Source organism: Canis lupus, chromosome 4, assembly GCF_048164855.1.
Source record: "Canis lupus baileyi chromosome 4, mCanLup2.hap1, whole genome shotgun sequence".
NCBI classification, from domain to species: Eukaryota; Metazoa; Chordata; class Mammalia; order Carnivora; family Canidae; genus Canis; species Canis lupus.
In genome coordinates this window covers 73,041,387-73,059,465 of record NC_132841.1, presented here as the reverse complement: position 1 = coordinate 73,059,465, position 18,079 = coordinate 73,041,387, and the positions used below count along the sequence as shown (strand labels likewise).

General features: G+C 36.1%; 1 protein-coding gene and 1 long non-coding RNA gene across 5 annotated transcripts in view; one reads left to right on the top strand and one right to left on the bottom strand.

The window, feature by feature from the left end:
- The window catches only part of NADK2 (NAD kinase 2, mitochondrial), a 43,750-nt gene that overhangs the window by 23,220 nt on the left and 2,451 nt on the right, over positions 1-18,079 (bottom strand). For all 4 annotated transcript variants that reach the window (XM_072824883.1, XM_072824881.1, XM_072824882.1 and 1 more), the window contains 3 exons: positions 7,156-7,244; positions 6,215-6,303; positions 5,262-5,343 (listed from right to left, as the gene is read on the bottom strand). In XM_072824883.1, coding sequence (XP_072680984.1) covers positions 5,262-5,343; positions 6,215-6,303; positions 7,156-7,244 — 260 coding nt within the window. The remainder of the gene's footprint in view (positions 1-5,261; positions 5,344-6,214; positions 6,304-7,155; positions 7,245-18,079) is intronic.
- LOC140632649 (uncharacterized) lies at positions 609-14,225 on the top strand. The gene is made up of 2 exons (XR_012030253.1): positions 609-2,129; positions 14,110-14,225. It is a non-coding gene; the product is annotated as an uncharacterized lncRNA (long non-coding RNA).

Below are 18,079 nucleotides of genomic sequence, written 5' to 3'. Positions count from 1 at the left end.
TTCTGTTCTCTCTCTCTCAAATAAATAAAATATTTATAAATAAATAAATAAATAAATAAATAAATAAATAAATAAATAAATAAATGTGAAGAGCTTGACATAAAAGACAACAAAACAAAGTGTTAAGATGGCCTATAGCTGCTATAGGAAGAGGAGAGAACGTGGCACCTAACATGAGGAAAGGTGTCCAGAAAGTTCAATCATCATCATTTACATGATGCTTTGATCTTGAAGGAAAGGTTGAGAGGAGGCTTGGCAACACAAACTTTTAATAACTGTACATTAACTTACAGGTGTGAAGAGCAGAGAAAAAGGTTTTTACAAAGTTGTGACGGATCAGTTTCTTAATCTCAGTGCTGATCCTCTTAGATAAAGAAACTTAGGCCCTAGTTTTTTTTAATTTTTATATTCACTGCAATACTTTTACACAGTGCTAAGTATATAGAAGGTATTAACAGTCATTTGTTGAATAATACCTGCTAGGATCAACTGCGGGTCTGAAACATCCAAGAGACAACAATTGATTATGAGGTTATAGTCAGGTATCAGCTAGGCTGTCAGCACCTGTGGGCTTGACTTAGCCTGGAGATTCACTTGCAATGTGGCTCACTCACATGGCTGGCAAACTGGTCCAAGCTACCGGCAGGAGGGCTCAATTCTCCCTATGTGAGCCTCTCCACAGAGCTGCTTGAGTATCCTCACATCATGCTGACTAACTTACACCAGAATGAGCGATCCAAGAGACTAATACAGAAGCTGTAATACCATTTATGACCTGGCCTTGGAATCTACAGACTGTCATACATTCCACTGGTCACACAGGCCAGCTCTGATTGAATACAGAAGCACGGAGAGAACCAAATAAAGGTGTGAATGCTAGGCAGCTACCCTGGAGGCTAGTTACCACATGCCTTCTATCCTATTTTAATTAGCAAGCATTAAATGTCATAATTATTTACTGGGCTCAGTAAACTGAATGCAGAATACAGGTAAGACCAAAGTTTAGATGACTCCATGTGAAAGAACTATCTAAGAAGGGTATCTTCCAACCCAACTCAAGCCTTCAGGTGCCTGCAGCCCCAGCTGACATCTAACAAGAACCTCATGAGAGATCTCAAGCCAAATTACCCAGTTAAGCTCCTGAATTCCAGATTTATAGAAACCATGAGAATAGATGACTATTACTGTTTAAAGCCTCCAAGTTCCGGTCTGATCTGTTATGCAGCATTTGATAACTAATAGAAACGAGAGGAAATTTAAGTTGAACATTAACTTCTGAGTTTATTTAAGGACTGTGAGTTACCACCATGCTTAAAAAAAAGAAGTCAGGTAACCTGAATTACCAAACAAGCTAGGAGGCTTCTGTCCTGGAGACAAGAAAGAAACAAAAGGAATTCTAAAGCCTGTTATTCTAGGTAGAAATTAGAGAAGCAATACTATCTGCTTACCAGTTTCAAAATTCCCATAAGCTTATGAGTATTAAGCCAACTTTTTAAAGGAAAATATATTTCAACAAACTGTTAAAATGTGACAACTAAAGTTAAGAATCTCTTAATGATATAAAAATATGCCATTAAGAAGTTCTAAAATACACAGGCGTCACACTGAACGCAATCAAAAAATAATTACTGAACCAATGATCTCAATTACTTATGCTCAAGAAATATTTACTCAGCTATACATTTCAAAGGTTGATTGTTTACGGACTATGTGTAATACAGTAATAGTGGAGGAATTAAAATGCAATCCTATACTCAAGAAATTTATAGTCTAATGGAAAAGACAAAAACCAAGCAAAAAACAATATGCTCTCTACAGGGAAATTCTAGTCAGAGTCCAGGAGAGGCACCAATATTGTTCAATCTTCAATGAACAATATACAACTATACCACTGACTAAGTGGTACAAGGGCACTCCAGGCAAAAACAGGTATCAAGTCATGAAAAGAATATGCACCTTCTGGAGAACTCTTTCATTTATTCTTTCAAATCCTACTGTCTTAAGTATCAACAAATCTCCTCGCCAGAGGAAAAGCCTCCACCTAGAGTGTCAGCAGATGGTTATACCTGATAATTGCACTAAGGACAGCCAGAGTGGGTAGTGGAGGAATTGGATGAAGGCGGTGAAAGGTACGTATTTCCATTTATAAGATAAATAAGTACTAGGAATGTAACATACAACATAATGACTATAGTTAACACTGATGTATATTTGAAAGTCATTGAGAGTAGACCCTAAGAGTTCTTGTCACAAAAAAAAAAAAAGATACTTTTTTTATCTATATGAGATAATGTTAACTGTGGTAATCATTTCACATTATGTGTAAGTTATTATGCAGTACACCTTAAATTTATGTAGTCTACAAGTCAGTTATATCACAACAAAACTGGGAGGGGGAGAAAAGCAATTAAAAAAAAAAAAAAAAAAACAGCCTTAAGAAGAACCCTAGGCTGTTCCTAGATAGACTTAAGTAATTTTTTTAACTGAAAGTATAATGCCTATGAGTAAATGAGGATTGATGAAGCTAAAAAAGCAAATAGGCAACAGATGGTGAAAGATCATACTATTATACTAAGAAATTTGCAATGTATTCTGAAGGTCATGGGAAAAACCCTGAAAGATTTTAATTTAGGAATGAATACAATTAAATTTGTACTTTGGAAAGAACATAAAGTGTAATGGATGGGTTAGAATGAGAAAGTCTGAAAGCTATTGCAGTAATTTAAACAACAAATTATAAAGGCCTATGTTCAGTAGCAGTGAGGATGTCAAGACATGGACTCAAAGGTAAGATTCCAAGAACTTAGAACTATGGCCATAAACCAATGTGATAAAGGGGGTGAGGGGTGGGCGGGCACAGCTTCAGCAAGGTTATGATTCTATTAAGTATGGTAGGGGAGGGGATAGGAGACAGGTTACTTTTTTTTTTTTTTTAAGTAGGCTCCATGCCCAAGGTAGGACTTAAACTCATGACCCTGAGAATTAAGGGTCCCATGCTTGAAGACTGAGTCAGCCAGACATGTTACATTTTTAATGTTACTGGATAATAAATTCAAGTAGAAGACAGTATGGCTAGATAGCATGAAGAAAAAGAAAAATAACAGGAGAAATGGACACAGAATAGTCAGAGACCAGAAAATGTAGTGTCTTATATGTCACTGTTAAGGTGACCAACTGTCCCAGTTTGGCTGGGACTGACAAACTTTCCCAGGACATGGAACTATCAGTGGTAAAACTAGGAAAGTCCTTGGCAAATCATGATGAGTTGGTCATCCTAGTCACTGTAAAGAATTAGATTTCATTCTAGGTTAGATGGGAAGCCACCATAAGATTTTGAACAGAGGAGTCACATATTATCAAACTTTCATAAAATGATCACTCTGGTTGCAGTGAGAAGAGAATATTAATAAAGATAAGAGTGGAGGCAAGATCAATGTTGGATATAAATATTTTGGAGTCACCAGGATTTAAGTTCAACTACAGATATTAAACAGTTATTCTGGAAACAGTATAAAAAGTGAGAAAGAGACAGATGGCCCAGAGGATGTGAAAACACCTTTAAAGCACTGAATAAAATATAACCTCCTTCAAAAGAGACAAAGTAGCAGCCATCAGGATAGGAAGAAAGGGGGGAGGGGCCCATAAATTCCAAGGAAGTACGGATGCAACACAGGATCAGTTAGCACTAAAAATCTCCCAGAAATCAAGTAAGACAAGGACTAAAACGTCCAATAAGTTCATAACCAGGACGTCACTGGTAGGGCAAAAGGAAAATTAATGAACTGGTTGGAGGCAGTTCAAAAAGATGGCAAAACAATAACTGAAGTAAGGAAGTAGAGATACAACCTGGGCCACACAAAGTTTTTTGAACAATTCTGAAGGTCTGGTTCTAATCTAAGTGCTAGAAATGACAAACTGGATGTAAATTTGGGCCCAAACTATACCACCAAGCTTAAGTTTCTATTTTTTTCCCCAGATGGCCCCAACTGCTGATGAAGGAATAAAGAGGATGACAGACTGATGTAGGATGGGGCAGAAAGACAGTGGTACAAAATGTTTAAGAAGTTTGTTGGGAGGGGTGCCTGGGTGGCTCAGGCAGTTAAGCATGGGATTCTTGATTTCAGCTATGGTCATGATCTCAAGCCCTGTGAGGGGCTCACACTGGGCATGGAGCCAGCTTAAGATTCTCTCTCCCTCTCTCCCACTCCTTCCCCACCCACATGCATTCTCCCCCCCCCGACCCCCCCAAAATTTATATATATGTGTGTGTGTGTGTATATATATATACATATATTTATGTGTATGTGTGTGTGTATATGTGTGTGTGTGTGTGTGTGTGTGTGTGTGTATATATATATATATAAAGAAATTTGTCAAGAAAGTGAATGAAGTAAGGGAAAATTAAGTGAAGACAATAGAGGGGTTCAACACGCTGCAAACCAAATGGCAGATTTAACAGGATCAAGGGAATAAGACTGTTGTTAAAGGTAGGAGGCTGTGGAGTGGAATTAAGATTTGAGATATGGGGCAATTCTAGATGATCATGAAGTCCAGGTATGGTCATGGCTGTGGGTGGCTGGTATAGAATGATGCTAAATATCAGTGAAGCGAGGAAAGAAAAAAAGAAATGATGACAGGGTTTGGTCTCTTCATTAAGTTAATGAAGTGACCCAGAAAATCAGCAGAGGCATAACCAGAAATGTAGACAAAAGACAAAAGGAAGGGCCAAAGACGGGACATGAACTCATCCCTCTTCAGCAATACCGGGGTTACCAATACCCAACTAGGTCAAAGGCTCAGGTCTATTCTGCCAAAGGCACTACCCCCAGACTACCTGGGAAATCCAACGTGAAGATTTGTCCATCCAGATCATAGTTTCCTACCACCAACGGTAGCCAAATGCATATATATGTCTCATGCCTGAACTTTATATAAGAGCTAGGTCCTTGAAAACAACTATACAGAAGAAAATTCTACTAAAGGTAGAAACAAATTGTACATGCCTGAATTTCATTTCTAAAATGTTTTTGGAACATGGCTCTAACCTTCATGATTACCAGGAGCAATAATACTTCCACTTAAACATCATGCACTAAATAATAAACCCCCTGTAGCAATGGAGCACAGCAAAGTGACAACAGTAGAGAAAATAAAGAGCAACCAAAATTTAAGATTTATCAGAAATAGATACCATGCAAAGCAAAACATAACTGTATGTGTAACACACACATACCAAACAAAAGGAACAAGTTTTTTCTTACCGTTCTGGATCAGTGTTTACTCCAATAACTGGCTTAAGTCTATCCAAAACCTTACTTGCTGCCAGGAGCATCGTGCCATCACCTAAAGGACAGAAGACATAACCAGATTTGCTACAAAACTAGTTTTTAACATCATTTTGAACACAAGTCCTTTTAAGAATCACACTCCCACTCGATCCTGCTGCCCACCACAGTCTATTCCACTTCCTTTCTAACTACTATCCCTAATCCCGGATTTCTCAACAGGGGCAAGACTGACATTTTAGGCCAGATTAATTCTTTGATGTGGGGGGCAGTCCTGTGTATTACAGGTGATAGTTAGCAGTACCTGCTACATGCCAAGTAGTAGCCTCCCAGCTGGGAACCACTACTCTACTCCTATTATTTCTATTAGCCAAATCTCTTTCCTTCCATCATAACATCAGTCCAAATTCAGAAACTATTTTAAGGAGAATATACCCAACAAAGTGTCCAGTGAAGACTTTTCCTTCTAATAAATGCTATCAATTTAATTTAAGGCTTTGGCAACAGCACCCACTTCCTTAATAATAAAGCCCAGGAAAAATAGCTGTAAGTATATTGGAGCCAGAGTGGATGGAATTTATCTAATCTCATTGAACTCTTTTTTTTTTCTCATTGAACTCTTAAACAATTTCAACATTTTTTTTAAGACTGGCATAACTAAACCAAAATACAGTTACAATGCATCCTTTGAATCAAATTGAAGTGCACACCTTAAATATACATAGAAACAGACACAGAACCTCACAATACCATTCACTAAAAAAGTGAAATATATAGCAGATATTTTACATTTTATCCTAAAAGTCCAAAAAATGCATCTTGTGGTAGGATTCTGAAGGCTTCATTACAGCTAGACCACAGAGTATCTGGAAATGCATAGTAAAGAGCCTCTCCATATTCCAACATCTTTACCTCTGTAAAGCTATTACCTCCTGCAGCTATGACAGCGTCTGCCCATCGAACAATCTCTTCATCATATTCTCGCCTCTTTACTAGACGAACTTCAATTCCCTCATTCCTGAGATAAAAAAGTAAAGTTTATATAAAATGTCCATTAATAACATAAAGGATGTTTTGAGAGGCAGGTTATTACAATGATGGAAAATAAACCTGTTTTATAAACAAATTTATGTTTAGTTTTGCAAGGTTAACTTCATTTTCATTTAATTACAACAGCCAATTTACTATGGTCAGGAAGCATATGACTAAACTGGAAGTTAATAACTATCCGAAATCTCTATGTACTTCAAAAACATCTTGTTTTTGCCCCTGACAAATAACAATATTGATAGATTAGAATTTTATTTCATTTTCTCTATTTCCTCTGATGCTAAAATTCATTATTACAAAAATGGCCAATAACTTTAACATCTCAAGAGACTTTTTAACTATAAAACTAGTCATTATTTTAAATCCAACAAACATTCCTTGTCAGACACTGAAACAGTGACTAAAATACTATTTTTCATGTTTTCACACCGATTCCCTTACATACAAACATATTCCTGACTGCATTAATTAATGAAGTTCCTATAATTTTTAGACATTCAAAGAATAATTTAATGAAGAATAGTCCAGTATTCTAATAAAACATTATATATACAGGTGAAACCTAATGCATATAGAATTATCTCTATAGAAAAGGCACTTCTCAGACCACCCAGTAACTGAAAATCTGTGGAATTTTCAGAGTACAATAAAAATTTCCTTAGAAATACTGTATCAACTCTACTAAAAACAGTATAATTTTTGGAAAACGCTTTTATAATGGCAGTCTTTACTAAAAACCTCAGGATCCTCTGCTAGTAAAAACAAAAACTGGAAGTCCTGAATACAAAAGCCCATCCAAGATCCAATCCAATTCACTTACCGTAAACTATCTAGAATATGCTCTACATTTTTGGTGTGAATATGATGTCGTTCAAGCAGTCCACTGTAGCTAGAGCCTTTCAATGCAAGCTATATCAAGATAAAACAAATTCTGTCTCATTATAGGACATATATTACACATTATAACATAGCTCTTTAAAAAGGCCTATAAAAATATAATGGATTTAAGACACATTTTTAGGACCAGAAGTTTAAATTCAACTAGAAAGTCTGATTTCAGAAAATCATAATTTGGTTTCAATACCAAATACAGCATTAAGTTTCCAGAATCATGTAGTTAACAGAATCTCAAAATGGTTTTTTTTTTCCTTTTTTCAACTTGAGGGTTTTTTAAATGGATTTTTAACGCATTGAAGACCAAAGATAAACTAATATTTTAGAAGGCAGATGACCTTTGTCCCACTTGAATTTGCAGCTCTCTTCTGTTCAGATTTATGAACTCTATTTGGAATTTACCCCACGCAATCCAAACAAAGGACGGGTTAGCTCCCCGAAATTGGATAACTTTTAGATGTGAAGACATATCCTTCAAGAATTATCTTTCCTAGTCCACTAGAGTGATATTTTTATAATGTTAGCACCTTACCATTAATATTCTCCTTTTAAATTATATGTCTTCTAAATAATCCATAAAAGTAAAATGCTGAGAAAGAAGTTCAGACATATCCTCATTGCAATATCCATTTAATCAACTAGGAAATTTGTCCAGTAAAGTGAATGCTAGAATTAAAAAGCATGTTATTTTCTTTCCTTCTCCAACTTCCCTTATACCCTGCCTCTTGATGACATAATATCGGTTTTTCAAGTACCTGTCCAAATCTTAAATATATTTTTAGATTATTGAATTATGAAGTAAAACCCATTTTTGATAGCATTCTTAATAACGTATTTAACTTAAAAAAAATGTATAAAAAGGGCAGCCCAGGTGGCTCACTGGTTTAGTGCCACCTTCAGCCCAGCGTGTGGTCCTGGAGACCCAGGATTGAGTCCCATGTTGGGCTCCCTGCGGGGAGCCTGCTTCTCCCTCTCCCTGTGTCTCTACCTCTCTCTCTCTGCATCTCTCATGAATAAATAAAATCTTTTTAAAAAATGTATAAAAATAACAAGACATGGAAGGTACATATATAAAGAAAATTTAAAATATATATAATCTTATTGTCCTAGGACAGTTTATGTTAATATTTTGGTATCTACATATCCAGTCTTTTGTTTATGATACAGGGTAAGAGTTTTAAAATAGTTTTGTCCTCACTCTATAATCTAAAGGGAAATGTATGCTCCTCAAAAGAGGAGGGGAGGAAACATTTGGCTATTTAAAAATTAATACATATATGTTAACTCAAAAATATACTAGATCTGATAATCTGTATAACACTTTTTAACACCTAGACATAAGCTTCATATTTAGATAGATCATACCAACATCAAAAATATTTTTTAAAGAAAAGCAGTGACCAAGGTAATTAGATAATCCTTCATTTAACAACAAATCAACACACAACAGGTTTGAAAAACTATTTTAAGAGTAGAATTTCTGAATATGGATGAACATACTATTAATATTAAACTACTATTATGCAATTACAAATTAACTAAACTGTACTACCTCTCAGTAAATTTGGGTCATGCTGCTCTCCATCTCTACTCTTTCCCCTGGACATCTCTAGCTTCAAGGCTTTCTGTAAGAGATCTGTATGCAGAGGCCTCCCAAGGGCTACCCCTCCCCTGTCTTTAGGGCTCCAAATAAATGTATCCAACAGTGCATCTGACATCTTTCTCTGGATATCTAACAGGAATCTCAAACTAAAATACTCAGTATCAAACTGTGGTGTATTTTTTTTGTTACAGTAATTACCTCTCAGCCCATTTCAAGAGTGAACACTTTACATAGTTAGAAATTGAGCTCTGAAGAATTAAATTAATCTATTCAAATATTTGAGTGTCTACGACTCTGTATTTGTTAAACATTAGTTGAGCTCAATTAAATGTATTTAATGGGGCACTGAAAACTGCCAAGGCAATGGGAATTCAAATGTACGATAAGTCTATTAAAATATTTCATCAAATATTCTTCTAACCTGCTATAAATAAAACTTAAGGGTAGCTGGTCCTCAACTCCCTGTCTAGATTTTCATTTTATGTTCCAATTTTTGGTTTGGACAATATAAAACATGTACCCAGGAATATAGGACATAAATCCTTATGTATGATAACTGTAAATTCTGGTCTGGTGGTTCAGAAGCTTTTGTGCGCACTTCTGACTCTCAGCAAACTCCAGAAAATTAAGATTACTCAGCAGCTATTAGAAAACTTTGCTTTGAGATGGTAAACGGGATTTGAATTTGTGAAAAACTTCAAGTTTTCCATGATTTTACCAAGTTTTGGTAGCAACACTAAAATTCCTAAACTTCCATACCTAAATATAAAGTTCATTTAGCATAACATCAGAATACTTAATATTGGGGCAGAAATGTCATTTCATAAATTTTGTTCCCATTCAAATTTCTTCTTGTAAACTAATTCTCTAATAACGTTTATTTGGAGAATACAAGTTACTATATTATTTTCTTCAAATATCTAAATGGTTGGTCTAATAAGCTTCATTAACATGGACTGGCTAAAGTAGGCAAACACAAGATAAGGCATTTTGTAAAATCACTTAATAAAAGCATCAATTAGAAAGTCTTAAATCACTAACTGGCTCATACAGTTTAAAGTTTTCTTTTATATTCAAAGGCTGGAAAGAATTTCTGGCTATCCCTCTGAAAATAACAAGACTTCAAGTATTTAAAATCATACTTCCCCGAAAACAAAAACACAAACTCTTTATGTCTTACAGTGAAGAGGTTAGAGAAATTACTGAAACTTCGAACACATTCTCAATTCTGCAATGTTACACTGCCAGTATTAGCAACAAAGTGTTAACATTTTTATTTTTTCCAAAAAATCTTGTGTTGATGTGATTTAAAAAATATAGTTTTAAGGATTATTCACCAGAATACCTGGAAAAACCAGTGTGAATCTAAAAGATCTACAGTCTTTCACTGCAGTGAAAGAACAAAAAAAAAAAAAGTTTCATTCAAGCAACAAGAGCTTCTCCTACAAAATTTCCAAACGCCAGCATCACTTCTCCCCAGGTAGCTTAGAAATTAAAACAAAAGAAAGCATGAAAGAAATAAAGGAGGATTCTGAACCAATAAAAGCTTGCCTACCTTAAAGTTACATGTGATACGCTACTTCCTAAATAATCCAACCACTTTTATTAAAGGATCATAGATATTTTTACTTGACCAAAACTGAGTTTATTACAAATACAAATTTTTAAGATTCATTTTACTAGTCAGTTCAATGTTCCTACTTTGTACTCTACATACTAACTCACATGAAGGCTCAAAAAGGGAAGGAAATAGGTCTTTTTAAATTTAACACATAAGAAATGCACATTCTGAGGCAACAATTTGGTACATAAACTCACTAGGCATAATTTAAGCACTCTTCAAAGTACACCCACATAACTTAATGGTACACTGAGTATTAATTCAGAACTGCCTTAAAATGATTACTAACACCTAGTCAACAGCTAGAAAGTAAATGATTCCACCTAGCATGATCCGGTCTGGGGATCCCTGGGTGGCGCAGCGGTGGTCTGGTACAGTGAAGCCTGAACACTTCTTTAGTTATATCTGGCATTTATCTTGGATCATTTCCATTTCACGTATCCTTTCTCCCAGGTGCTTACCCATCATTCTCTTCTTACAACTGCATTCCTCTTTTTATTCTACTCCTTCATGTGTTGGGATTGCTCAAGGTACCACTTTCAACTTTATTTGTTCCCACTTCATTTTCCTTGAGTTACCTTTCCACACCAGAGGCTTGATCTCCCAAGTACACACCAGTAACTGTGAGATACACACTGTCAGCTCTCTCCTTTCTCTTGAGCTATAGGCTCAAATTTTCGAAAGCCTACATTTATATCCCCCCCGCCCCCCACCACCACTGGTAGATCAAGTACCTCTCCCCAAAACCATCTAATTCCAATGACCTATTTCTCCTTCAAATTTGCTCTTCTCAGTGCCTTATATCAGTTAACAATACTTTTTTTTCCATTATTTTTAAATGTTTTTGAGTAGTTGATATGTTACATAGTTTCAAGTGTGCAACACAGTGATTTGACAACTTAGCAATACTTATATTTGTATAATCAACAGAATAAACCCAGATGTCCTTTTTTTTTAAATATTTATTTACTTGACAAAGAGAGAGAGCAGAACAGGGAGAGCGGCAGGTAAAGGGAGAGGGAGAAGCAGGCTCTCCTCTGAGCAGAGACGGCGATACAGAACTGGATCTCAGGAACCTGAGATCATGACCTGAGCTAAAGGCATACAGATGTTTAACCAACTGAGCCACCCAGGGGACCTCCAGGTGTCCCCTTTAATTCTTCCCTCACACTCGATCTCCATAGCCAGTTGGTGGCAAAGTACAACAAATACACGTGTAAACGGTTTCCCCAATCTGTCCTTCACAGGCATGCTGCCACCACTTGACTTCGACATCAGCTCTTATGTGGTCTCGTGCCAATAGCCTGCCTCCAGAACTACTTCCTTATTTAAGTCTTTATTTCTCATTCCACCAAACTAACCACCACCATGACAAGCTTGCTTTTATACTAGCCCCAGAATGCTAAAGTCTCAGGAAAACTGACCCTCCAGCCCACACCTATGGGGAAAGAGAGCAGGACGGTTGCATTCTACTGCTAACAAAGACTGGAAATTATTAGGACATAAAGCCAACTCCTGTTCATGACATTTAATATCTTTATAACACCCAGCCTACCTGTGTAGCTTCTAGATACTTATTCTTGAGCAATGATTTCCAAACTCCCTTAAAACGGTTGTCACATCAATTTCTTAATCACAACCAGCATTGCTATTAAGAAAAACATAAACTACTATATGTAACTGGCTCAATTGTTTCATGTTATCTTTTATTTCAAATAGGAGTATACTTACTCAGCCATGATGTAAAATTTTTCTGTAGATTAGAGTCAAAAGCACTTAAGTTCTTCTTGCTGGCAAAAGGATTAACTTTCCCTTGTCTTGCTAGTACTATTCTCTCCTATTCACATATCAATTCTTCCTTATTCTTTAATATTTAATTAAAGTATCCTGAACTTAAGATATTTCACTCATCACAATGTCAAAAATGTAGAAGTCTACCAAGTGCCAGTGAGAACATGAGGAATCTGGGAGTTGTTCGATGCATATGGAAATAATATTTGTACTTCTAATCACATTTTTAATAGTAGAAAAACTGGAAACAACCTAATATCCCAAACAATGTAATACTAGATGGCACTTAAAGTGAATTAACATAGATCAAATAACATAGATCAAGCCAAGAGTAAGAAAAGCAAATTTCTAAAGAACAGGCAGCACAATCTAAAGAATATATTATTGACCTAACTTTTTCAAGATGCACAAAATAGTATACTTTTTATGGACGGTCATATTAATCAATGTGTAACATACGCATGAGGAAGATATATATATATACACACACACATACATATTTAACAGCTTCAAGCCAGTGGTTACCACTAGGGACACAGGGAGGGGAAAAGTGGAAGGATAGGGCTTTATTTTATTTTTTAAGATTTATTTATTTATTTATGAGGGACACAAAGAGAGGCAGAGACATAGGCAGAGGGACAAGCAGGCTCCTCACAGGGAGCCTAATGTGTGACTCGATTCCAGGACCCTGGGATCACAACCTGAGCAGAAGGCAGACAGATGTTCAACCGCTGAGCCACCCAAGTGCCCTAGGATAGGTCTTCAGTTATAAAACTTCCTTTAAAAAAATCACAAGCAAATGTGGCAAAATATTAGCAGCTGTTAAGTCTCAGCTGTATATACAAGTATCTTTTGAAAGTTCTCTATGTGGTAAAAATATTTCACAATTGAAAATCTAAAAACAATCACTAGAAAGTCTGCTTAAAATCTGAAAAAATTCAAAAGTCTTCTTCTCTTTCATTCTTGCCCTTTCCCAAGTTATTCTCTCCATTCTCTGTATTCCTATGGACCACTTATACAGTTATAACACAATTTAATATATTTTCTCCTAACATTTGGGAACCCCTTTTATTCACCTGTGGTTCCCCAGAACCTAGCAGGATGCCTAATTAGCAAGTGCTCAATGAATGGGTTGGTGAATATTTAAAAGTGACACTTTAAAATAAAAAAAATTAACAAACGTCATGAATGTTAGCAATAGTGATACTGTAAGCTACTATTTTAAAGATCATGGTTTTTATTATTATTTTCTCCATTACAAAAATACTTCTTAGAGTAAAAAAATTCAAAACTGTCACTTCCTACAAGAGATAGGCTTTAAAAAAAAAAAAACCTACATAAGCAAGAGTTAAATTCAACAAATCTTCATTTCCTTTAGTGTTCTATTTTATAAAGGAACCTACTTTAAAGTGACCAAAGCCATACCATTTTAGGTACATAATTTAACAAATAATAATGGCATTTACATAATCATTATTGTGGCTGAAAAATTAAAATTATGCTGCTTTAAATTATGTAAATTATATATTTAATTTGATCTTCCTAAAAATTATGTAAACAAGGAAAAGCAGACATTATTATACCTATTCCACAGTCAAAGAAGCTGATAAATAGAGAGAGGTTACGTTACTTGCTCAAGTTTATAAAGCTAATAGACTGGTGCCAGGATCAAAACTCATTCCTCCTGCTCTTAATCCAGGATTTGTCCACTACAGATTCCTAATATTCCTACGTTAGCTATATATTTCATTCCTGATTGAGAGCTGTAAATACTCATTAGGGCACTAAGCCTCAATTTTAATCATTAAGTTATATAGGCCAAGAACTATTCTGTTCCTATGTCCTAATTCTACCCACTTTTTTAGGAAGAAGAAAGTCAATCAGCTAATCTCTCCTTGAATGCAGATGTCTTACAGGGGTTGGTCTAATTTCCTGCACAATCCACATCATATACAATAAACTTTCCTAAGGCGTGAAATAATCAGGAAATTTGCTGATATTCTGAAATACACATTTCTGTTACATATTAACAAAGATTACAGTGAAAAATGAAGTTAACTTACACTTTACTAGCTCAGAAGGTATGTACATGTGTCAATACTCAAAATTCAATTCATATAATTAAAAATACAGGAAAAGTGATCACAGTAAGAAATTACATTTTGACCAGTCTTATGGCTGGCCATATATATATATATATATATATATATATATATATATTTCCTAAAATTTCTCCCAGGTAATCCTAATACAGTGAAAGGTGAAAAGCAGGGCTCAAAAGCCCATTGGTTAATGATTATGTTAATGGTAGAATTTCAGCTACTCTAACATTCAACCCCTTTACATTGTTCAGAGTCTCTTATTTAACTGCAAATATTTATGGAAGGGAGACTATCGTAAGCCTCTATTTCCCAATTTGCATTCCACAAAATTTGATGTTTTTCTGCCTCCTTCCCCCTACTGCGAATCCCATAGTCAAATCAAAATCCTGTTTTGTTTAGGTTTATGTTTCTCAAACATACTTAACCATGAAAAAACTCTTTTAGGGAACTCATGTTGGTAACTTCAACCTTAAGCTTGCAGCAGCTAACATCTTTTGGAAAAATGATAGCTGGAAATAAGGCTCTGGACTAGAAGCCTCCAGGAGAAAAAGAACTAAAACTGATTTCTAAAAAGTCAAAAATATTTTACCACCCTTTTTGGTGGGGATGGGAAGATAGAGAGGATGATGATGAATAAGATGCATTCCTTGCCCTCAAGTCTAGAGAAGAAAATAATCCGATTATACTCAAAGGTGGAAAGCTCAAATATGTTAAGTATTAGGAAGATATATTGGCAACCTTGGTGGCCAGAGAGGGGCAAGACAAAGTTACCAAAGAAGGCTCCTGTAAAAGTAATGTCTAGAGCCTTACCTCAAAGGAAGGCTAGGAATTGGCTAGAGGAAGCAGGAATATTCTAACCAAAAGAGGCTGCGGAAGTAAAGATGCTAATAGACGCAAATCAAACCATCCGAAATACCATTTTTCACCTGCCAGCTTGGTAAGACCCCCAAAATGTGATAAACTGCTTATTGGGGGAGGGGAACACCTTTCATCCATTGCTGGTGAAGGCATACAGCCTCCAAGGGAAGCAATTTGGCAATATGGATTAAAAAATTCAAATGCACATGCCTTGACAGCAATTCTACCTTTAGGTATTTATCTTCAAAGCTGATTCACATGCAAGTAAATTAACACAAATGTTCATACAAAATGTACTTCAATAAATTAAGACGCACCCAATAGAATACTATTCAAACTGTTTTAAAGAAAGAACAAAGTGCAGAAAACCTTAAATAGTATGTTATCTCTGTGTAAAAAAGGGATGGGACAAAGAAAAGTAATATTTCACTGTGTTGATTTGTATGTATAGATTATTTCTGGAAGAAAACACAAGAAACTGATAACACTGGCTACTTCCAGGGACAAAAACTGTGTGCCCAGGGATAAGAATAAGAGAAAGACTTTTTCATTGTACACTCTTCTGTATCTTTTACATGTTGGACCATTTTAATGCACTACTGATCCATAAATAAAATTAAATCAGGGCACCACCTAATGAAAATAAGATCAGTTTTAAATTAATGGAAAATGAAGTCCAAGACAAAAATTGATCAGAAATGAAGCTTAAGAGGTAGACAGGAGCCAGTTCCTGAAGGGCTTTGTTTGGCATAGTAAGGATCATAAGGGTTCCCATACAACAGTGCTTCTCAAAATGTGATCTGGGGACCACTTGCAAATCTGGAGAGCTGGTTAAAAATGCAGATCCCTGGACAGACCCAGCAAACTTCAGGGTGTGGTTCAGAAAGGTAGAGTCTGGAGTCTCCATAAACTGAATCAGAATCTTGGGGTGCTAATGTTCAGGCATCCTCATTTTAGCAAATTTCCTAGGTGATTCTACAGGTTATGTGGAGCTTTTGAGTAGTTCTAAACAGAGAAGTAAAGTGGCCAGATGTTCACTTTAGATAGACGACTTTGGTGCCTGTATCTGAAAGATTTGAAAGGAATGGGATTCTGTTAGAAGGCCTTGGAAGTACTCCAGATCATGTTCTTTAATTTGATAAATATTCACATAGACTACACTCCTTGCACACCATGTGGCAAAAGTATCTGCCCGAGAATTATAACCTAAGCTACACTATCATTTTCATGATACCCAGTAAAGGAAACAAAATCCACGGTGCTATATCTCCTAAATATGCTAAGAAGGTAATAACTAGGAATAATTTAATCCAGTAATAGAGGGACTGCAAAATGAAATTATTCTATCCCATTTTAAAGATAATTTTAAAAACAATAAAAATGGCAACCTTAAAAAGGGTTGTTTCTGGGGTTGGGGTGGAGGGAGAGAAGGGTGGAAACCATTCATGTCTTATTCGGTATAGAACAAAATATTTTTTTTTAAGATTTATTTATTCATGAGATACACAGAGAGAGGGAGAAAGAGGCAGAGACACAGGCAGAGGGAAAAGCAGGCTCCATGCAGGGAGGGAGCCTGACATGGGACTTGATCCCGGGACCCTAGGATGATGCCCTGGGCTGAAGGCAGGCGCCTAACCGCTGAGCCACCCAGGGATCCCCCTATACTAAAATATTTTTAAATGAAACCTACTCTTTAGCCAATAAGGCATGTTTACAATGACAAAATCCTTTCCAATCAGCTTTGATTCATCTAAAGATGCAATTTGTTGAGTGTTATGGACCCTATTAATAAAAATTCCACATTTGCCAGCAGCTGCATCTCTTCTGATGTAAGTAAATCACAATAATAGTTTAATTAGTCCTTGCAAGGTAGTGAGCCAGGAGAGGTACAATCCTTGACTAGAAATTCACAGGAAACATCATGTCAAGATTTAAAAATAAAGCAATGCGGGGCAGCCCAGGTAGCTCAGCGGTTTAGTGCCACCTTCGGCCAGGGCGTGATCCTGGAGACCCGGGATTGAGTCCCATGTCAGGCTCCCTCTGCCTGTGTCTCTGCCCGCCCCCCCGGTCCCCCCCTCCTCCCTGTGTATTCTCATTAATAAATAAAATCTTTAAAAAGAATAAATAAAGCAATGCAACCAATATGAAAGAAAATTGGAAGTCTGACTTTGACCGACTTTGAAAGACAGAAACCTACTCTGTACAAACCAACTCAACTAAGAAGTATTTCCCCTATTGGTTTAAGTTTCCACAAAGTGAAAGACTCATGATGCTTGAGGGTATAAAATCCCACTGACACTCCATCCTTCATCTTCTATTTAAATTTTTACAAATAAGCTAACAGATACCTATTCTGCAACAAGACCACCACTTCCACAGCAAATGAGAACACTCAAATACAAAGCTTCAGGTTACCATGACACTGTAGACACAAGAGGAATGGTGCCAGAGACTAAAGTAAGCACATGGCCACTTTCTTTTATATCCAATTCACATGATTGATATAACTTAGTATCTTTTACCCCAGCAAAATAGCAAACAATATTAACCAGCTTATCAGGCCTACCACAGAATCCCATTTGAGAACAACTTTACACAGCCCGGTATTATTTGGCCTGGACTCCACCTAATGCTATTCCATTTTGAATACTGGCTTTAATACAAATGGTAAAATAAACTCACATCAGTAAGGAGCTAAGCCAATAATATGTAACTGAAATGACAACAGCTATTTCACTTGCCTTGCAATTACAAAACGATGTGTTCTATGGTACAGAAGTTTTAACTCAAAAGTTTTCTTATCCCAAACAGCAATCCTAGCCAAAGACAAATATTTACCTATTAGAGATTTCTCTTTTTAGATACTCAGAGTGGG